This window comes from Atractosteus spatula, chromosome 8, assembly GCF_055471065.1.
Source record: "Atractosteus spatula isolate fAtrSpa1 chromosome 8, fAtrSpa1.hap1, whole genome shotgun sequence".
NCBI lineage: Eukaryota > Metazoa > Chordata > Actinopteri > Semionotiformes > Lepisosteidae > Atractosteus > Atractosteus spatula.
In genome coordinates this window covers 216,283-238,644 of record NC_142713.1, presented here as the reverse complement: position 1 = coordinate 238,644, position 22,362 = coordinate 216,283, and the positions used below count along the sequence as shown (strand labels likewise).

General features: G+C 52.9%; 2 protein-coding genes across 5 annotated transcripts; both read left to right on the top strand.

Annotated features, from left to right (window-relative positions):
- The first annotated feature begins 1,982 nt into the window (after positions 1-1,982).
- Positions 1,983-12,856, top strand: irf3 (interferon regulatory factor 3). Of its 4 annotated transcripts, none has more exons than XM_088922775.1 (10): positions 1,983-2,283; positions 3,740-3,902; positions 4,011-4,188; positions 6,772-6,824; positions 7,586-7,637; positions 9,171-9,308; positions 10,188-10,334; positions 10,540-10,911; positions 11,444-11,565; positions 12,252-12,856. In XM_088922775.1, the coding sequence occupies exons 2-10, from the start codon at positions 3,741-3,743 to the stop codon at positions 12,399-12,401; spliced, it is 1,374 nt and encodes a 457-aa protein (XP_088778901.1). In that variant the 5' UTR covers positions 1,983-2,283; position 3,740; the 3' UTR covers positions 12,402-12,856. The 4 variants fall into 4 exon arrangements, with proteins under 4 accessions (XP_088778901.1, XP_088778900.1, XP_088778899.1 ...); XM_088922773.1 differs by lacking the exon at positions 1,983-2,283 and adding an exon at positions 3,186-3,572; XM_088922774.1 differs by lacking the exon at positions 12,252-12,856 and having other exon boundaries at positions 11,444-11,923.
- A 3,375-nt stretch (positions 12,857-16,231) lies between these two features.
- LOC148828927 (tripartite motif-containing protein 16-like protein) lies at positions 16,232-21,509 on the top strand. The gene is made up of 6 exons (XM_088923746.1): positions 16,232-16,881; positions 17,994-18,089; positions 18,240-18,473; positions 18,625-18,784; positions 18,940-19,005; positions 20,019-21,509. The coding sequence occupies exons 1-6, from the start codon at positions 16,291-16,293 to the stop codon at positions 20,564-20,566; spliced, it is 1,695 nt and encodes a 564-aa protein (XP_088779872.1). The 5' UTR covers positions 16,232-16,290; the 3' UTR covers positions 20,567-21,509.
- The last annotated feature ends 853 nt before the right edge of the window (positions 21,510-22,362 follow it).

Genomic DNA, 22,362 nt, shown 5'->3' with positions numbered 1-22,362 from the left:
AAAGGAGTAAGTAGGATTAGTTTACCAAACTTAGACCAGTTTGTTTTGTGAATATGATATCTACTTAGTTTTACAAATTATAAATATTTTTCATATTACATTTTTCCAAAGTATAACATAATACTTCTTTAATTTAACATTCAATTATCTAACTTCTGACAGGCCTGTGGGCCTGTGCTTCCACTCAAGCTGACCTCAGGAAGTCCAGTGAAGAGACGATCCTGCCTTTCTGATCGCTGGCGGCCGGGTACGGCCGCAACACCGCCGCCTAGCGGGCAGTTTGCATAACCGCAGCTGCTGAGTCCTTCCTTACCTGCATTAACGCCACAATACCTCCACCTAGTGGACACTGAACGCGTCGCTCTCCTATTCCTGGGGATTGTAGTCATAATTTCTTACACTTCTACAGTGCTTTTCTGGACTCTCCACTCCGAGCTCTTTACCGGTCATGGGGATCCCCTCCACCCCCACCTGGATGATGCTCCAGTCCTCTCACACACACCAGCTCTCAGTGGGAGGAGAGCAGAGTGATGGAGCCAGTTCAGAGAGGGGGGTTATTAGGAGGCCATGATGGGTAAAGGCCAGGGGGGAGATTGACCAGGACACTGGGGTGACACCCCTACTCTTCTCGAGAGACACCCTGGGATTGTTCATGACCACAGAGAGTCAGGACCTCGGTTTTACGTCTCCTCTGAAGGACGGCGCCTTTTTTCTAGTGTCCCCGTCACTGTACTGGGGCATCAGGACCCACATGAGCTGCAGGGTGAGCGCCCCCTGCTGGCCCCACTAACACCTCTTCCAGCAGCAGCCTTAGTTTTTCCCAGGAGTCTCCCATCCAGGTACTGGCCAGGCTCACACCTGCTGAGCTTCAGTGGGTTGCCAATTGTAAGATGCAGGGTGACATGGCTGCTGGCTATATGATACATACATATACATATATTTATATGAAATTATATGAAAATATAAAATTAAATAACATTTATATGAAACCCCAAATTGCACACAATTCAGTTCAGGTACTGTATTCATCCCCGGGGGTCGGCAGTTTACGATCTGATCTGATGGTTATTTACAGCCGGCCTGTCTTGGGTGTGATAAGCCAGAAACAGAGAGAGGGGCTTACGAGACGTGTGTATACACTTATAGGTGTATGATAGGATCCCTTTACTGGCCAGATACAATTTCTTGCATTAGGAATGTCTTTTCGCAGACCCCAGCTTGCTCTCCATGAGACACACAGACAGGGAGAGAGAAGCTGGGGGTCAGAGTGCAGGGTCAGGCGTTTATACGGCGCCCCTGGAGCAGCTGGGGTTCAGGGCCTCGCTCAGGGGCCCAACGGAGTAGGATTTCTCTGCCGGCCGCGGGATACGAACCGGCAACCTCCCAGCCACAGAGCCTCACCACATCTTCGCTCTGCTCTATCGGGACGCAAACAGTACGACAGACAGCACCCTCACACAACGTGCGCAGGACACGACAAACCAGCCAACAGGAATTCATCATGACAGTATCAATGACGCGTGACGGTGTCACCTGTAACTCCTGCAGGGTTCGGGCCCGGATTCCGGTCCGGTCCGGCCCGGCCCGGCCCGCTCGTGTTCCGGTGCCTGGTCATTCCGTTCGCACCCGTGTCCGGGGGTCCGGGGCCTCCCCCGCGGCGTGGAAGCTGACCAGGACCGGCCCGGCCCGGGCAGGAAAGTCGCCCGATGCTCAGCTGGGTCCCTCCTGCCGTCTTCCGCGCGTCGTTAATCCCTGAAGTGTGTCGTTTCCCCCCCCCCCAGAGGCCCGGCGCGTTTGGACCCGTCCCACGGTGTCCCTGTGAGTGTGCTCCCCGGGGGAGCTGGCTCTCCTGGCGGCGGTGGAAGGTGAGAGAGAGTCGGGCTCTGTGCCGACCGGCGGCGCCGTCCGTCTGGGGGCGTGTGCGCGGCGCGGAGGCGGGTCAGGCGGTGACGGAGAAAAGGCAAAACGAAACCGATAGCAGTTTCCCCGACAGAGGCCGAGAGAGAGACACCAGCCCCCGTGTGCTGTTTACTCGAGCGCGTTCATGCAGCGCCTGATCTGATCTGTTTGTTTTTCCGCACTTTCCCCTTGAAACGCGCTGCCCGCCTGCGGGACCCGCTGGGGGAGAGCTCAGGCGGAGCTGCGGCAGCCGCAGGCTCGCCGGGGTCCCGGGGTGCGACAGAACAGCCGCCGCGGTCGCACGGGCCGGCTGCAGGTCTACCCGGACACAGGCCGCACAGCCGGGCCTGCAGTGGACGGGCTGCCGAACCGAGCCGGGAGCAGGTTAGTCTGCGTGCAGGTGTGGGATGGGGAATGATATTAGGGCCCCAGGTGTGGTGTTAGTGTTGTCTCAGGTGTCGGGGGTGATACTAGTGTCTCAGGTGTTGTCTCAGGTGGCGGGGGTGATACTAGTGTCTCAGGTGTTGTCTCAGTGGCTGAGATGTGATCGACTCAGGTGTGTGTGGGGGGGGGAGGTGCTATCTGGGTCTCAGGTGTGGTGTTAGTGCCGTCTCGGGTGTGTGGGGGGGTGACATTTCTACTTTTGCAGGTGTGAGGTGACTAGTGTGTTAATGTGCACACTTCATAACATGAGTGTGTCCAGGAGGTTGATGTGCATTCAGCAGTGTGATATTAGAGTGATAGTATGTCTGTGTACCAGTCAGTACTGAGCTGCTTCCTATCCTCTTGAGTCCAGATTCACACAGGTCTGTGAACCAGGGAGTCTCCACGAACAGGGAGGAAGGCTGGTCACAGGTCAAGCTGTGACCAGCAACTTTCACATTTAAAAAAAACACGCAACTTTCACATTTAGTTTTCTTCACAAGAATTGTGTTGCAGTTCACCTCCCTCCTCCATCTCCACATCTGTTGTATTTGTGAAAATACAAACACAATTCCTTGCATTTGTACAGCACATTCATCCCATAAGGCTTTGACTTTAGAAGCACACTGTAAATATTTGCATATCAACAACAGAAGAGCAGCCCCACCTGGGAGACGCACAGCGATCATTCTGCACCAGTGACCCCACCTGGGAGACGCACAGTGATCATTCTGCACCAGTGACCCCACCTGGGAGACGCACAGTGATCATTCTGCACCAGCGGCCCCACCTGGGAGACGCACCGTGATCATTCTGCACCAGTGGCCCCACCTGGGAGATGCACAGTGATCATTCTGCACCAGTGACCCCACCTGGGAGACACACAGTGATCATTCTGCACCAGTAACCCCACCTGGGAGACTCACAGTAATCATTCTGCACCAGCGACCCCATCTGGGAGACACACAGTGATCATTCTGCACCAGAAAGCAACCTCACTGCACACAGGTCAGGGGGAGGAGACCCAGCTTCTGAGTCCTGACCCGATCAGGCTACCAGCTGCTGTCTGAACGTTACGCAGGCAGACGGGAGAGTGAGAGTCGGCGGAAGAGCTTCACGGGTACAGACGTACACACACTCCTGTCTGTGTCCATGGGCCAGCCTCCCGACCGGGAATGGAACTTCCTGTTCCATAGCAGTTTGGTCCACTCCGCGTTTTCCAGTTTTGTCACGGCATTAGAATTGGACTGGTAAGCGATGGGTGTTGAATTCAGCATACAGTGTCGAGCTGTGTGGCTCAGTGCTGTGAAAGTTGCCCCGTCTCTGCTGGTGACCCTGATGCGGTCGTTAGACAGGCGTGGCGACAGTGCGCAGGCTGGCGTCCTCCTCATCGGTGACTTCACCGCTGGTCTTTCAGGATGGCCCAGAGGCCCTTGATCCTGCCCTGGTTGGTGGAACAGATTGACAGTAGGCGGTACCCAGGAGTCTGTTGGACCAATCAGGAGCGCACGGAGTTCTGTATTCCCTGGAAACATGGGCTGAGGCAGGACTCCAGCGAGCACGACACGCTCATATTCAAGGTCTGTCTGTCTGTCTCTCTCTCCCTCCTCGACACGCTCGCATTCAGTGTCCATCTCTTTATGGTCCTGAATCATACTAGCTACTGCCGATCTCTCTGCGTCTCTCAGGCCTGGGCAGTGGCCAGCGGCTCGTTCAGGGAGGGAGTAGACCGGGCAGACCCCTCTATCTGGAAGCGAAATTTCCGCTGCGCTCTGAAGGCCAAGAGGGTGGAAGTTGTAGCCGACCACAGCAATGACTCCGCCAACCCACACAAGGTGTACCGCCTGCCAGGAGTGCAACAGAGAGGTGAGGAAGGTGTGGTCGGACACGCTGCCTGACTGAGACTTGGCGCTCTGCTGCCCTGATACACTGACACGCTGCCTGGCTGAGACTCGGCGCTCTGCTGCACTGATACACTGACACGCTGCCTGACTGAGACTCGGCGCTCTGCTGCACTGATACACTGACACGCTGCCTGACTGAGACTCGGCGCTCTGCTGCCCTGATACACTGACACGCTGCCTGACGGAGACTCGGCGCTCTGCTGCCCTGATACACTGACACGCTGCCTGGCTGAGACTCGGCGCTCTGCTGCACTGATACACTGACACGCTGCCTGACTGAGACTCGGCGCTCTGCTGCCCTGATACACTGACACGCTGCCTGACTGAGGGTTGGCGCTCTTCTGCACTGATACACTGACACGCTGCCTGACTGAGGGTTGGCGCTCTTCTGCCCTGATACACTGACACGCTGCCTGACTGAGACTCGGCGCTCTGCTGCCCCGATACACTGACACGCTGCCTGACTGAGACTCAGCGCTCTGCTGCCCCGATACACTGACACGCTGCCTGACTGAGGGTTGGCGCTCTTCTGCCCTGATACACTGACACGCTGCCTGACTGAGACTCGGCGCTCTGCTGCACTGATACACTGACACGCTGCCTGACTGAGACTCGGCGCTCTGCTGCACTGATACTCTGACACGCTGCCTGGCTGAGACTCGGCGCTCTGCTGCCCTGATACTCTGACACACTGCCTGACTGAGACTCGGCGTTCTGCTGCACTGATATACCGACACGCTGCCTGACTGAGACTCGGCGCTCTGCTGCCCTGATACACTGACACGCTGCCTGACTGAGACTCGGCGCTCTGCTGCCCTGATACACTGACAAGCTGCCTGACTGAGACTCTGCGCTCTGCTGCCCTGATACACTGACACGCTGCCTGACTGAGACTTGGCGCTCTGCTGCACTGATACACTGACACGCTGCCTGACTGAGACTCGACGCTCTGCTGCCCTGATACACCGACACGCTGCCTGACTGAGACTCGGCGCTCTGCTGCACTGATACACCGACACGCTGCCTGACTGAGACTCGGCGCTCTGCTGCCCTGATACACTGACACGCTGCCTGACTGAGACTCGGCGCTCTGCTGCCCTGATACACTGACACGCTGCCTGACTGAGACTCGGCGCTCTGCTGCACTGATACACTGACACGCTGCCTGACTGAGACTTGGCGCTCTGCTGCCCTGATACACTGACACGCTGCCTGACTGAGACTCGGCGCTCTGCTGCTCCGATACACTGACACGCTGCCTGACTGAGACTCGGCACTCTTCTGCCCTGATACACTGACACGCTGCCTGACTGAGACTCGGCGCTCTGCTGCCCCGATACACTGACACGCTGCCTGACTGAGACTCGGCGCTCTGCTGCCCCGATACACTGACACGCTGCCTGACTGAGACTCGACGCTCTGCTGCCCCGATACACTGACACGCTGCCTGACTGAGGGTTGGCGCTCTTCTGCACTGATACACTGACACGCTGCCTGACTGAGGGTTGGCGCTCTTCTGCCCTGATACACTGACACGCTGCCTGACTGAGACTCGGCGCTCTGCTGCCCCGATACACTGACACGCTGCCTGACTGAGACTCAGCGCTCTGCTGCCCCGATACACTGACACGCTGCCTGACTGAGGGTTGGCGCTCTTCTGCCCTGATACACTGACACGCTGCCTGACTGAGACTCGGCGCTCTGCTGCACTGATACACTGACACGCTGCCTGACTGAGACTCGGCGCTCTGCTGCACTGATACTCTGACACGCTGCCTGGCTGAGACTCGGCGCTCTGCTGCCCTGATACTCTGACACACTGCCTGACTGAGACTCGGCGTTCTGCTGCACTGATATACCGACACGCTGCCTGACTGAGACTCGGCGCTCTGCTGCCCTGATACACTGACACGCTGCCTGACTGAGACTCGGCGCTCTGCTGCCCTGATACACTGACAAGCTGCCTGACTGAGACTCTGCGCTCTGCTGCCCTGATACACTGACACGCTGCCTGACTGAGACTTGGCGCTCTGCTGCACTGATACACTGACACGCTGCCTGACTGAGACTCGACGCTCTGCTGCCCTGATACACCGACACGCTGCCTGACTGAGACTCGGCGCTCTGCTGCACTGATACACCGACACGCTGCCTGACTGAGACTCGGCGCTCTGCTGCCCTGATACACTGACACGCTGCCTGACTGAGACTCGACGCTCTGCTGCTCTGATACACTGACACGCTGCCCGGCTGAGACTCGGCGCTCTGCTGCCCTGATACACTGACACGCTGCCCGACTGAGACTCGGCGCTCTGCTGCCCTGATACACTGACACGCTGCCCGACTGAGACTCGGCGCTCTGCTGCCCTGATACTCTGACACGCTGCCCGACTGAGACTCGGCGCTCTGCTGCCCTGATACACTGACACGCTGCCTGAGTGAGACGGAGTGCTCATCTCTTCAGTGGTATTTGATCATAAATGACCCTAATAATTACTAACCCACCTCCCACCACACACCCCCACCTTTTTTCGTCTTTTCTCAGGACCAGGGTCACAGGACAGTGCGGAGTTGGGTTCTGACAGTCAGTCACAGGAGGTGAGAGTCTGTCCCATTAAGGTCTCGGTGTGCCCTTCACTGTATGAGCTACTCCCTGTCGGTTTGTCTCCTACCCTACAAACTGTCCCTTGTACATCATGGGACTTGAACTCCGGTCTTGGAGAGCCTTAGTCCAGTCAGACTTATAGATCACTTATCTCTACACCTCATGGATTAATTAACTATGTAATTGTTCCATTAAGAGAACTCAGGTTCTTAAGTGCTGAATCTGACACAGGTGGACCTTTATAGTCTCTGAATTCCTTAATCAAATGAAACACCTGCTCACTTCCTCCTCTTTAGGAATTGGTGATCCACTGGTGATCAATAAGACCTGCTGGACTGGGGCTTTCCAGGACCAGGGTTGGAGTCCACTGCTGTAGGTTACGTCCTATACTTTTCAGACTATCCTGTCCCCTGTCCCCTGTACCCCCCAGGCTGTATATTATAGCCACTACTCTAGCAGACTGTACTCTACACTCTGTGTTACTGCAGGCCCATTGTCTGTCTTGTGCGCTTTGGACCCGAATGGCAAAAGCCCATGTCACATATTCTCGAAGGGTTATACCCTGCTCTCCCCTCGCTCTGTAGCCTGTGGCTGTGTCCTGTGCCCTACAGCCCCTGTCCCGGGACACACAGACCATAGTTTACACTGCAGAGGCTACAGCATGTCCCATCTCACTCCCTGCTGGACGTCCCAGTTCCTGAGAAACCCGTGCTCCCTGTGGCTCACAGACAGTGCACCTCTCCTCTCTCACCAGGTTTCTCCAGCAGGAATCCAGGAACATTTCTCTCCAGACGAGCAACTAGCAGGTACGAGGGCACCTGGATTAAAGAGGATCCCATTGCACAGCACTGTGATCCACTCCAGGTTTTAGTGTTGGCATTTACAGAAGCCCGATCCACTCCAGGTTTTAGTGTTGGCATTTACAGAAGCCCGATCCACTCCAGGTTTTAGTGTTGGCATTTACAGAAGCCTGCTGTTAACCACCTATAATTTATAGTCCTGAGTGGGTGATGCATTTTTTCAAATACGTGAATCACATTCAGTCCTTGTGTATCGACCAACTCCTGTACAATAAAACATCTTACCTGCAGAATAGTTTCCAGTATTTATCTGCTGCACTGTCCATTCCTGACTGATCTCCTCAGGGCTCTGGCTCTGGGACCCTGTGTCCTGACTGATCTCCTCAGGGCACTGGGACCCTGTGTCCTGACTGATCTCAGGGCTCTGGGACCCTGTGTCCTGACTGATCTCCTCAGGGCACTGGGACACTGTGTCCTGACTGATCTCCTCAGGGCACTGGGACCCTGTGTCCTGACTGATCTCAGGGCTCTGGGACCCTGTGTCCTGAGTGATCTCCTCAGGGCACTGGGACCCTGTGTCCTGACTGATCTCCTCAGGGCACTGGGACCCTGTGTCCTGACTGATCTCCTCAGGGCTCTGGGACCCTGTGTCCTGACTGATCTCCTCAGGGCTCTGGCTCCGGGACCCTGTGTCCTGACCGATCTCCTCAGGGCAATGGGACCCTGTGTCCTGACTGATCTCCTCAGAGCTCTGGCTCTGGGACCCTGTGTCCTGACTGATCTCCTCAGGGCACTGGGACCCTGTGTCCCGACTGATCTCCTCAGGGCACTGGGACCCTGTGTCCCGACTGATCTCCTCAGGGCTCTGGCTCTGGGACCCTGTGTCCTGACTGATCTCCTCGGGGCTCTGGGACCCTGTGTCCTGACTGATCTCCTCGGGGCTCTGGCTCTGGGACCCTGTGTCCTGACTGATCTCCTCAGGGCTCTGGGACCCTGTGTACTGACTGATCTCCTCGGGGCACTGGGACCCTGTGTCCTGACTGATCTCCTCAGGGCTCTGGGACCCTGTGTCCTGACTGATCTCCTCGGGGCTCTGGGACCCTGTGTCCTGACTGATCTCCTCGGGGCACTGGGACCCTGTGTCCTGACTGATCTCCTCGGGGCTCTGGGACCCTGTGTCCTGACTGATCTCCTCGGGGCACTGGGACCCTGTGTCCTGACTGATCTCCTCAGGGCTCTGGCTCTGGGACCCTGTGTCCTGACTGATCTCCTCAGGGCTCTGGGACCCTGTGTCCTGACTGATCTCCTCAGGGCACTGGGACCCTGTGTCCTGACTGATCTCAGGGCTCTGGGACCCTGTGTCCTGACTGATCTCCTCAGGGCACTGGGACCCTGTGTCCTGACTGATCTCCTCAGGGCTCTGGCTCTGGGACCCTGTGTCCTGACTGATCTCCTCAGGGCACTGGGACCCTGTGTCCTAAGTAAGTTCCGGTTGCCTGTGGTTTCAGCCCTGACTATGGCCCCTTGTCTGTTTTTAAGGATTGGGTTTTTCCCATGATCAGCTGCCAGAAGCTGGGGCACACCTCTTTTACCCACAGGGCGTGATGTCTCCTCCCTTGAATCAGAGCACGCTGGAGGAGTGTCTGGAGGAGCTGAACATCTGTGGGCCTCAGCCAGGTAACCCTCTTAATGTCTCCCTGACGTTTCTCCATGTGTCTCTGTAAATATAGCCCTGTTACAGTAGGAGCTACAGTCCCAGTACAGTAGAACAGTCTGTTACAATAGGAGCTACAGTCCCAGTACAGTAGAACAGTCTGTTACAATAGGAGCTACAGTCCAGTACAGTAGAACAGTCTGTTACAATAGGAGCTACAGTCCCAGTGCAGTAGAACAGTCTGTTACAATAGGAGCTACAGTCCAGTACAGTAGAACAGTCTGTTACAATAGGAGCTACAGTCCCAGTGCAGTAGAACAGTCTGTTACAATAGGAGCTACAGTCCAGTACAGTAGAACAGTCCTGTTACAATAGGAGCTACAGTCCCAGTACAGTAGAACAGTCCTGTTACAATAGGAGCTACAGTCCCAGTACAGTAGGGCAGTCTGTTACAATAGGAGCTACAGTCCCAGTGCCGTAGAACAGTCTGTTACAATAGGAGCTACAGTCCCAGTACAGTAGAACAGTCTGTTACAGTAGGAGCTACAGTCCCAGTACAGTAGGACAGTCTGTTACAGTATGAGCTACAGTCCCAGTACAGTAGAACAGTCTGTTACAGTAGGAGCTACAGTCCCAGTACAGTAGGACAGTCTGTTACAGTATGAGCTACAGTCCCAGTACAGTAGAACAGTCTGTTACAGTAGGAGCTACAGTCCCAGTGCAGTAGGACAGTCTGTTACAGTAGGAGCTACAGTCCCAGTACAGTAGGACAGTCTGTTACAGTATGAGCTACAGTCCCAGTACAGTAGAACAGTCTGTTACAGTAGGAGCTACAGTCCCAGTGCAGTAGGACAGTCTGTTACAGTAGGAGCTACAGTTCCCTTTCCTCCTGTCTTCTGCAGACGTGGCACGACCTGTGTGCTCTCTGTTCGAGACCCCTCAGGCAGAGCAGCCAGCCGTGTGTGTGGGTGTGGGGCTAGAGCTGGAGCAGCAGCAGCTGGAGGAGTTCAAGGCGGGGATGAGCAGAGCAGTGGTGGACGACAGGCTGGGTAAGAGAGAGGCGCCCGGCACCTGGTGTCCAGGGGGGCCGCTGATGGGCACGGGTCACAGGCGCTGGTGTGTCTCCTCTCTCTCTCGGACACACAGTTCCCTGTACAGTCGGTGTCACATGAACAGTGTGTCTCCTCTCTCCCAGCCACACAGTTCCCTGTAGACTCGGTGTCACATGAACAGTGTGTCTCCTCTCTCTCTCAGCCACACAGTTCCATGTGACCGTCTACTTCCGGGGGGTGAGGGTTCATGAGCACGAGGTGACCAATCCCAGGGGGTTCCGGGTGGTCTGGACGGACCCCTATGCTGCTGTGGACCCTGAGGGCCTGGAGTTGGTCTCCCTGCCCGGCCCGGAGTTGCTCCTGGACCAGGGCCAGGCCAGGCTGACCCGTCGGATTCTGGAGAAGCTGGGCGCAGGGCTGGAGGTGACTGTCCAGGGCCGGGGGGTGCGAGCTGCCCGCTGGGGTGACACCCACGCTTTCTGGAGCCTCTCTAGGTTCGACAGGAGCGGCCAGCCCAGAGAGGTGCCCAAGGAGAGAGGAGAGGAGCTGTACAGCATGGGGGAGTTCATCCGGGGTGAGAGGTCGTTGGCGTCGGGGGGAGAGTTCATCCGGGGTGAGAGGTCGTCGGGGCTCTGTGGCAAGCAGGCACAGCTTAGACAAGTCGGTTTGTCTGGGCAGTGTGGTGGATCTGTGGCTGGAGGGTTGCCAGTTCGTATCCCACGGCCAGCAGAGGAATCCTACTCCATTGGGCCCCTGAGCAAGGCCCTGAACCCCAGCTGCTCCAGGGGCACCGTATAAACGTCTGACCCTGCGCTCTGACCCCCAGCTTCTCTCCCTGTCTGTGTGTCTCATGGAGAGTAAGCTGGGGTCTGCGAAAAGACAGATTCCTAATGCAAGAAATTGTATATGGCCAGTAAGGTGATCTTATCTTATTGGGGGGGATCATCAGGGGTGAGAGGTCGTCGGGGGTGAGGTTGTTGCGGGGAGGGGGAAACTTTGTCAGGGGTGAGGGGTGAGAGGTCGTCGGGGGGATATAGAGGGAGAGAAAGGCACCGAGGAAGTGTGAGACCGTGGCAGAGGGATTCACAGCACTGTGACCTTCGCAGGGCTGATTGGGTTTATGGAGCAGAAGGCTGAGTCACCTGCATACTCCGTGTGGTTCTGTCTGGGAGAGAAGTGGCCCGACCCAGATCAGAGACCCTGGGAGAAGAAGCTGATCATGCTGGAGGTGAGACAGGAGAAGAGAGCAAAGTTCTATACTAGTCAGCGTGTCTGTATTAACCCCTCTCTCTCTCAGTGCAGTGTTAATGTACTGGAGTCCGGTCAGTGTGTCTGTATTAACCCCTCTCTCTCTCAGTGCAGTGTTAATGTACTGGAGTGTCCAGTCAGTGTGTCTGTGTTAACCCCTCTCTCTCTCAGTGCAGTGTTAATGTACTGGAGTGTCCAGTCAGTGTGTGTGTATTAACCCCTCTCTCTCAGTGCAGTGTTAATGTACTGGAGTGTCCAGTCAGTGTGTCTGTATGAACCGCTCTCTCTCTCAGTGCAGTGTTAATGTACTGGAGTGTCCAGTCAGTGTGTCTGTATGAACCCCTCTCTCTCTCAGTGCAGTGTTAATGTACTGGAGTGTCCAGTCAGTGTGTGTGTATGAACCCCTCTCTCTCTCAGTGCAGTGTTAATATACTGGAGTGTCCAGTCAGTGTGTGTGTATTAACCCCTCTCTCTCTCAGTGCAGTGTTAATATACTGGAGTGTCCAGTCAGTGTGTGTGTATTAACCCCTCTCTCTCTCAGTGCAGTGTTAATATACTGGAGTGTCCAGTCAGTGTGTGTGTATTAACCCCTCTCTCTCTCAGTGCAGTGTTAATGTACTGGAGTGTCCAGTCAGTGTGTCTGTATTAACCCCTCTCTGCCTGCAGGTAGTCCTCACCTCTCTCCAGATGCTGAAGATGCTGGCTGTCCAAGGGGGAGCCTCCTCTCTGCAAAGTGAGTCTGTGGATCTGCAGGTGTCAGACAATCCCAGCCTGCTGAGCCACCTGTACTCACTGGAGAGCATGGATTTCAGCTAGAGGCAGGGAGACGGGGACGGGACAGAGGAGGGAGGGGAGAGAGACGGGGATGGGACAGAGGAGGGAGGGGAGAGAGACGGGGACGGGACCGAGGGAGGGGAGAGAGACACAGACAGACGGGAATGGGACCGAGGGAGGGGAGAGAGACACAGACAGACGGGAATGGGACCGAGGGAGGGGAGAGAGACAGAGACAGAGGGACGGCGACAGGACAGAGGGTGGAGAGAGACGGGACACATACAGAGGGAGGGGGTGGTGATCCGTGGTGAGAGGGATCTTTCTGCTGGTGTTCAGTATCAGGACTCATTTCAAGGTCACTACTGGGCAGCAGGACTGGTCTTCACTCCAAACAGTCTCTGAGTGGAGCAGTAATCCTGTGCTCCACTGCGCAGAACTGAACCACAGAGATTTCATCTTGTGGGCTAAATAAAGTATCAACTACCTCCTCTGACAAACCAAGTTGCATCTGTGTTTTCTTTGGGGTGTTATAAACTGCAGCTGCACTGACGCTCCCTGCAGTGTCTGCTGTGCAGAGAGGGGCTCTCTGGGTTTTGCCGTTACTGGGAGGTGGAGTGGAGTGGTTGGGGGGGCTTATATATGAATCGCATATAAAGGACTCGGCAGGAGGGGATGGAGTTTTAACTGTGGTCTTGGACACAATAACACGGCCTGGAGTTTGTGCTGCTCTGGTTCCAGTTGGTCTTTTTGGCACAACAATGAAGAAACTGCAGTACCTGTCCTTCCCTCCTCCAGAATAGGGGTGTATGTGGACCACAGGGCTGGAACTCTGTCCTTTTACAGCGTCTCTGGAGACACAGCGACCCTCCTGCACAGAGTCCAGGCCTCCTTCACGGAGCCCCTCTGTCCCGGGGTCGGGTTTGTGTTTGACCATTATTCCTCTTCTGACTCCAGTGTGACTCTGTGCTAATAGGACTGTTAGAGGCGAAGGGAGGAAACAACAGGTAACTAAATCTGTGCTCAGTCAGCAGGACCCGATTAGACACTGGTCTCCTGTATTTCATGATCAGCAGTGAGCGACTCGGACTCATGTCTGCCCTGGTCAGTGTTCGTGCCCAGTGTCTGTCCACTGTCCGCGCGATTTGTCCCAGGACTGCAGGGATTCCTCTAGTTTGCTTATTGTAATGTTGCAGAAACTGGAAAGGCTCCTAAACGAAATAGAAAAATGAGTCTAAGTTTAATGAATACAATGGCCTTGCCAGCAGTGTCAGTGCAAGAACCGTGCAAAAGTTTGTTACACACCCCACAGGACAGTGAATACTGAGCAGTTACAGGGCTTCTTTAACTGTCTGTGGTGCAATAATGGGCGTTCATTTACAAGACAAGTCAGAACAAAATAATTATAGGCTAATCTTCACAGCTGCAGAGAGTTCTCACCCTCCAGCACCTTGCTGGTCAGCATGCTTCCTCAACTCTCATCCCCCTCCTACTCATAGGGGTGGTGAATCACTGTAAGGGCAGCTAGAACTAAACTAAATAATCCTTTAAACTGATGCTAAAAGGGAGACGCACTGGGTTTCGTAACCAAAGCACATCCAAATATAAGTTACAAACGCTGCCCGCAAGACTGGGAAAGGAAACAGAGTTACACCACTACCTCATTTTCAGAAATGTAGTCGAATTCCCTTCACTGCCTAATTTGGGATTTTTTTTTGTTTTATAAACCATGCAATTAGGGATATTAATAAATACAGTAAAGACATTTCAATACCACAACTCTGTGTTATCATCATTATCATAACATTATAAGTGAGTTCTACTGCTCACTTTTTAACTAAAATGACAATGTGTGAGTGAGCATCACCTCTCTCTTTACTGACTTGAACCTGCTCCCTGTGGATCTCGCCACAGTACTCACACTGCAGATCATCTTCAAGTGATGACCTTTGGCTCCTGACTGCACGAGTGCACTGTTAACCCTCTGCACATCACAAGCTGTAAGTACTGTCTGGACCGACCTTCACTCGTCTCCCACTACGAGACGCAAAGCTCTCCGTCTCTCCCAGCGTTTCCTGTTCTGTTGCTCCAAGACTGTGGAATGATACTTCAATCCTTATCAGTTCTTGCAAATCAGTCAGCATCTTTCCCTTTGGTCTCAAACACCATTTACTGTATTAATTTGTGAATTAACGGCTCTGGTGCTTGGCTGTTTTACTGTAAACCGCCTTGAGAAGATGTATCAGGAAAGGTAATATAGAAAATAAAGGTTATTGAACTCAAATGAGCCACAGGGTGGCGCTGTTGCACCAAAAGCCATAAAAAAGCTGTTAAACTGGTAACCTCCCTACATTTCCACCAACTGGAATCATTAAGTGCAATGGCTACTGTCTAGAAAATTTCATGCGACTTTGATATCACACCAACATTGACTTCCCACTCCACTCTGGGAAGAGAGTCGGGGGCTCGTGTTGTCCATGTGCATCAATGCAAGTCTTGAGCACCGCTGAGGTCTGCAGCTGGTTTGTCAGATTAGCAATGAGTGTGGAAAAACACAAATAGAGCAATTAACTGTGGTGCAATTTTGTGTTTCATGCTTAACTGCTTCAAATCAACATAATTTGTAATTGTAAACAGATTTGACAGAGGATTAAAAATGGTTACAAGCATCATTATAAAATTCCATTTTTTAATGCATATTGAATTGAAGACTGCATTTTGTTTTGGAAACAGCAGGTAATCATTCATCCAAAAAGTCTGTACAAAAGAAAACCTGACAGTCTGGACTAAATTGCAAAGGCAATTTTTTAAAAAAAGTTTAAGCTGCTGGGGGCCCTACAGCTCTGAGGTCATGATCGGACAGGACAGCAGCTCTGTGAGATACTTCAAAGCAGAATTATTAAATTAGCACACAGTCCCACCCAGCACCTTTGTGTTCTGTACTCACTGGACTTCCTTCTTGCTTGCACTGACACCCTCGAGTCCTGGGGTCACCTTGTTGTTCCTCTGGGGACCGGTACACACCCTCGAGTCCTGGGGTCACCTTGTTGTTCCTCTGGGGACCGGTACACACCCTCGATTCCTGGGGTCACCTGCCCAGCTCCTCTGGGGACTGGTGCACACTCGGGGGTCACCTGCCCAGCTCCTCTGGGAACCGGTACACACCCTCGAGTCCTGGGGTCACCTTGTTGTTCCTCTGGGGACCGGTGCACACCCTCGAGTCCTGGGGTCACCGGGTCAGTTCCTCTGGGGACCGGTGCACACCCTCAAGTCCTGGGATCACCGGGTCAGTTCCCCTGCGGGCCTGTTAAGTGCTCTGGCCACTATACTCCACACCCTAATGTTCACGAGCCTGTCCTGAGCATCAGGTTATCCGGCACCAGCCGTCTTCACTGAGGGGAATACTGCACAGACCTGGGGCTGCTCACAGCTGGCATCATCTCTTCTTGAGACTGACATCAAGAACAGCTCTTTATTCCTATTCTTACCTTAAAACTGTGGATTTTCTCAGAATACTCCCACACTACAGGAGGACAGATGCAATATTACACTTGGTTTGAAACTTCCCTTTCAAATAACAAAATATCAGAAAGCATCATCATAAAATAAGATGACAAAGAGAGAGAACCATTTGTTTCACTGCTAGCAGCTGACTGTAGGATGTTAGCCAGCTGCTTCTAGAAAGAGGCAATGTTGTCATCTTCCACAACAAGGCTGGGTAAGCTCGTTACACATTCCTGCAACCTTCATCTCAAACCCCACCCATCCAAATCTGTCTGGACTTGCTCTTCTGAAACTGCTCTCCTCTACTTTGCGCTCAGATTGGAACCACACCTCCTGCGTCTCTGGGTGGCTCCAGGAAGTCACACAGTCATACCTGGCTTCTGCTCAACTCATTTCTTCACCTTCTCTTCACCACTCCAAAAATTTAAAAATGGCCGCTGGTCAGTGGACAGAGGATGAACTTGACTGCCCGATCTGTCTGGACATCCTGAAGGATCCAGCCACTATTCCCTGTGGACACAGTTACTGTATGGGCTGTATCAAAAACTACTGGGATCAGAAAAATCGGACTGGAGTCTACAGCTGCCCCCAGTGCCGAGAGACCTTCACCCCAAGGCCTGTTCTGTGCAGAAACATCATGCTGGCTGAAGTGGTGGAGAAACTGAGGAAGAGAGGCACCAGTACTCCTCTTCCTCTTCCTGCTCCCAGTCCTGCTGGCCCTGGAGACGTGCTGTGTGATGTCTGCACTGGGAGACAGGTGAGAGCTGTGAAGTCCTGTCTGGTGTGTCTGGCCTCTTACTGTCAGACTCACCTCCAGCCTCACTGTGAAGCTGCTCCACTGAAGAGACACCAGCTGGTCGAGGCCACAGGACAGCTGCAGGACAAGATCCGCTCCAGTCATGACAGATTCTTGGAGGTTTCTTCCCGAACTGATCAGAAAGGTGCTTTTTACGCTTGTCTAATGGATGAACACAGAGGCCACAATACTGTTTCAGCTGAAGCAGAAAGGATGGAGAAACAGGTGAGAACTTTAACACTTTACAAGGAACTCTCTGGTCCAAACACAGGGATAATAATTAAATTCTTACAGCTGTTACATATTAATTCAGCATTTGATTTTACCACTACCTGTGAATTCACAAAGATGACAAGTGTTTCTGGTTGCGTCTCATAAAAAAGTTTACTAGGAATAATGACACCCAACAATTCAGCATATCGACAAGATAATCAAGTGTTTCAGTCAGAGTAAGTCTGGCTGCAGCAGCCTGGCTGAGAGCTGACCTCCTGGCCAGAGGGGAGCAGGCTGGGACCCCCAGTGGAGGGAGGGGAGACCCAGGGGCAGCTGCAGAGGGGCAGGAGCAGGGGGACAGGAGACGTGTGAGGGAGAGAAGGGATCACGTACAGGAAGTACAGTGTTTCAGGGGAGGAAATGAAGTCAGGAGTGATTGCAGATTACTGACAGCTGGGGCTGGTTGAACTCTCCAAAGCTTTCAATATAAACAGTTTCAACAAAACTGAAATAACGGATCCTAGAGCAACTCATCAACCTACATTAAAGTGACACGTTGAAAAAAAAAATTTCAAAATGTAATTATGATTCAATAACTGTAGGAATATTTCCTTGACAAACACAACCTGTAAATAAATTGCACTGTGCTCTAAAGAAATTATAAACTTGTAATCCATTTTAATAACTTATTTAATGAGAAGCATTAAAGATCATTCAGTTTTTTTATAACCATTTGCATTATTAAACAAAATACCAAAGTTTGAATCAACTTTAGACCAAACGTGATTTTGCACTTCTGCCCCACAATTCTCGAGCCCTGGGTTCGATCCTGGACAGGGGTGACCCCTGTGTGGAGCTGCTATTTTAAAGTAAATTTAAACCCGGTTTTCTCCAACAACCCAAAGGAATGCAGCCCAGGTTAAATGGCTTTTCTAATATTACCTCACCGACACTCCCACCAGCAACCGTCTGCGTACGCTGCAAACGAACAACATGTCCTGCGCCTGTTACAGACAGGTTAGGCTCTACTTTACCCTCTAAGGATGAAATGGAAGATACAGAAGATTGAAAGATAGATGAAAAATGCTTTATTTCCTTTGAGAAATCTCTGTATTTCTCCACAGAAGAAGCTGGGGGCAACACAGAGACAAACCCAGCAGAGACTCCAGGAAAGAGAGAAGGAACTGCAGGAGCTGAGACAAACTGTGGACTCACTCAGAGTGGGTATTGACCAGAGGGGTGGACACACTGACACACATTCCCACAGCTGGACACTGGACACACCAGTACCCTGAGGAAACACCACACACAGTAGAATGTAGTTTGAGTGTTGTCCTGTGTGATAATCCACTGTGTGTCTCCTCACTCAGAGCTCTGCACAGACTGCAGTACAGGACACTGACAGGATCTTCACTGAACTGATCCGCTCCATTGAGAGAACACGCTCTGAGCTCACACAGCTGATCAGAGCTCAAGAGAGGGCTGCAGTGAGTCAAGCTGAAGGACTCCTGGAGCGACTGGAGCAGGAGATCGCTGAGATGAGGAGGAGAGACGCTGAGCTGAGCCAGCTCTCACACACAGAGGATCACATCCATTTCCTCCAGGTAACAGCACTGCTCTGGGACTCTCTGCAGTCCAGAAGGGAGTCTCTCACACAGAGCTCTCCAATGGAGCTGCTCCTGGCTCCCCCCTAGGAATGTGTGCTGGAGCCCAGTGTGTTTGACTGGAAACTCCTCTCTCTCTTCCCTGCTGCAGAATTTCCAGTCTGTCTGTGTCCCTCCTGGAGCTGGAGACTCACCCAGCATCCCTGTCAGACCCCACTTCTCTCCTGAGGCTGTGAGGAGAGCTGTCTCTGGACTGAAAGAGCGACTGGAGGACGTCTGCAGGGAGGAGTCAGTCAAGATCTCCAGGACAGGTCAGAGGGGAAACACACTGGCGTCTTTCTAGAGATCAGCTGACCTGACTGTATTCCCAGGTGCTCAGTCTCAGTAGGAGCGAGAGAGTCCTGTTGTGTCCTTGATTCATCCACATGGTTTAATTCTCCATCTGTGTGTCTGTCTGTCTCCACAGTGAAGGAAACTTTAGTCTGCAGTCTGAAGACTTCAGAGCCCAGGACCAGAACAGAGCTTTTACACTGTGAGTCTGTTCTCAAAGACCCTGCCAACATCTGATGACACTGATCTTCAAAAATAGTTTCACAAACTCTGTTTGAGTTAGACTGTGTGTATTACCTGCACATAGCTCCCTGGACAGAGGCATGTTCCACTATGACAGCAGCTTGTTCCAGACTCCCACAACCCTTTGTGCAAAGGGCCTCCTGTTCTCAGTCTTAAATGCTCCTCCCTGGAGTTTCCACTTGAGTCCTCTGTTCTGTGTCTCACTGCTGATTCTGAAGACTTCCTCGGGTTGACTGTCAGAGCCTTTGAGGGTTTTGAATACATGTATCTGGTCCCCTAACAGCCAAGGCTAAAAACATTTAGCTCCTTCAGTGCGTCTCTGTACGAAATTCCCCCCATCTCGTTGTCTAGCTGATGTATCTGGTATCTCTTCTCTAATGTGGAGACCAGACTCGTACACAGTATTCTAAAGGAGGCCTCACTGGTGCACTGTATTATTTTAAGATACATCCCTTGATTTGAATTCTATTCAATCAAATTTGACTATAACGTAACATGTTGTCTGCCTTTTTCATTGCTTCCTCACACTGTCTGGAAGATGTAAGATATGTGTCAATAAACACACAACGACTAGTGAGGAACACTGAGGAATGTTGTAAGACTCCTCTGCATTTGTAGGAATTAATTTAATTGATTGCAATGAGATCCCACTAACAAATGAATGGGTCTTTTCCAACTGACTCTTTTCTCTCCAATCAGATTCCTGCCTGCCTGTCCTCTGTCTGTCCTCTTCTCTCCAATCAGAAACCCCAGTGTGCATCTTACTGGGCTGTGGGGGCGGGACTCTAGTGGAGATCTGCTCAGGGATTGGTCTGTTCTGCCTGCCTGTCCTCTGACTGTCCTCTTCTCTCCAATCAGAAACCCCAGTGTGCATCTTACTGGGCTGTGGGGGCGGGACTCTAGTGGAGATCTGCTCAGGGATTGGTCTGTTCTGCCTGCCTGTCCTCTGACTGTCCTCTTCTCTCCAATCAGATGCCTGTCAGCTCACACTGGACCCCAACACTGCCAACAGGCACCTCTGTCTGTCTGAGGGGAACAGGAAGGTGTCAACGACGAAAGAGCCCCTGCTGCACCCCGATCACCCCGAGAGATTTGACAACTGGAGACAGGTGCTGTGCAGAGAGGGGCTGTCTGGGACCCGTGCTTACTGGGAGGTGGAGTGGAGTGGAGTGAGGGCGGACATAGGTGTCGCATATAAAGGGATCAACAGGAAGGGAAAGGGGGTTGACTGTCGCCTGGGCCGCAATCACAAGTCCTGGAGCCTCTACTGGTCCGGCACCAGTTACTCCATCTGGCACAACAACCAGGAAACAGAAATTGCTGCCCCTCCCTCCTCCAGGATAGGGGTGTATGTGGACCACAGGGCTGGAACTCTGTCCTTCTACAGCGTCTCTGGAGACACAGCGACCCTCCTGCACAGAGTCCAGGCCTCCTTCACGGAGCCCCTCTACCCCGGGTTCGGGTTTGGATTGAAGTTTTTTATTTTCTTCCTCGACTCCAGTCTGACACTGTGCCGATGAGAGGCGAAGACAAGAAAAAGGAACGGAGCAAGGGGAAGAGCAGGCGATTCCTGACGAGGACGGCCACGGCCTGGGTCGGTCATATCCCGCAACAGAGCTGCGCAGGAGTTTTGCCAAGTTAACATCGGGAGTGATGCTCTCGCGCGGAACAAACCCTCAGACTCGGCTCCGTCACCCACAGACCTCAGAGCCGCCTCTGTCCATCTCCAGCGGAGCCAAGCGCAAGGAATCCTGCGCGCCGACCTGCAGCGGGATCTCCTGATTTTACAGGGCACGCGCTCATTGGTCCTGGCCAATGGAGAAGTGCAGCTCTATGGGTCCCTTCAAGACGCAGTCAAAAAAACTCAGAGTGCTCGAAATCCGGCGGGGCGCCTGAGCAGCCAGAACACGGCTGTACCTGCTTCATGCTTCGTCTTTTGGAAAGACAGTATAACCTTTAATAATAATAATAATAAATATGATTTACTTATTTATAAAGTGCCCTTCCAAACCCAAGGATGTTGTACGTAGCGATAAAGAAATAAACGACCCCAATGAGGAGGCACTGAACCCCAACTCTGGATACAGACAGGATGTGGGGCGATTAGACAAGGGCCGTGGTAAAAAGATTTGAGGAGGGTGAGGGTCTCTTGTTATTGTTTTACGAGTGTTGTGCACATTCATTAGACCAAAAAGACACTACCATCAGCCCCTGACGCGTTGTCCAAGGCCCAGTGAAATTGATCTCAATAGTGTTCCTACTATCTTAGGATAGCACTCATTAAAATAACAACAGTGATATTTGTATCCTACTGTGGCGAACTGAGCGCTCCTGACGTGTAAAGGTGTGTAAAGCCACACAAACTCGGAGACGTGCCCGCTGAGAACTGCTCCTGTCTCGCACGTTTCGTCTCCTTGACCTTCCTCATCTGATGCGACTCCATAAATAAACGTTTCAGGCAGTTATGCTCTCGCCAGCTGGTGTTCACACTGACCCGCTGGGTCTGGCGCTCTGTACACCCCCAAACTGTAGCAGGACCCCCACACACCACCACAACACACACACACACACGGGGATTTATCTCAACAGGAGTGGCATTTAACTCTCAAGGCTGCTCAGATTGGCGGTTTTCATTGTTTGATACTTATTGACGAGAAGAGGAGACAAAAGCCGCGACGAGCCGCGCGGATCCGCGCAAAGTGCTTGCGAGCCCAGAAGCAACACGACCGAGGGGCGGAAAACACAGACAGACAAACCTTACCATCCTCCAATCATCTGGGTTTTTTTCTTCTTTTGTTTTTACACTGTTTTTCGTCGGAAACTGTACAACAGAACAACGCTTGATTATAAAAAAATAAAATAAAATGAGCACGAGCCCATGTACTCACGGCGTCCCTGCGCGAGCGGCGCTCATCACCGCCTGCGCGAGTTCCGGTTCTCCCCTGCACGCGAGGCGAATCCGCGCCCGTCTCTGTGGAGAAACCGGGGCCTCGAGGTCGGGCCTCCGCAACACTGCGGATATATAAACAACCACCCGCTACACACCGGCTACACACTCATTACACACCCGCTACACACTCGTTACACACTGGCTACACACTCATTACACACCCGCTACACGCTCATTACACACCCGCTACACACTCGCTACACACCGGCTACACACTCACTACACATCGGCTACACACTGGCTACACACCGGCTACCCCAGAGGGAGGGTGCGAAGAGGGGGTGCAGACCCAGAGGGGGTGCAGACTCAGGGGGGGTGTGCGAAGAGGGGGTGCAGACCCAGAGGGGGTGTGCGGAGAGGGGGTGC

Bases quoted from the DNA above. Each gene is read 5' to 3' on its own strand.
- LOC148828927 (XM_088923746.1), top strand. From the start codon at position 16,291: ATGGCCGCTGGTCAGTGGACAGAGGATGAACTTGACTGCCCGATCTGT. The intron at 16,882-17,993 runs GTGAGAACTTTA...ATTTCTCCACAG, and splicing joins CAGAAAGGATGGAGAAACAG to AAGAAGCTGGGGGCAACACA. The intron at 18,785-18,939 runs GTCAGAGGGGAA...CTGTCTCCACAG, and splicing joins AGTCAAGATCTCCAGGACAG to TGAAGGAAACTTTAGTCTGC.
- irf3 (XM_088922772.1), top strand. From the start codon at position 3,475: ATGGGCCAGCCTCCCGACCGGGAATGGAACTTCCTGTTCCATAGCAGT. The intron at 4,189-6,771 runs GTGAGGAAGGTG...GTCTTTTCTCAG, and splicing joins GCCAGGAGTGCAACAGAGAG to GACCAGGGTCACAGGACAGT. The intron at 6,825-7,585 runs GTGAGAGTCTGT...CTCTCTCACCAG, and splicing joins CTGACAGTCAGTCACAGGAG to GTTTCTCCAGCAGGAATCCA.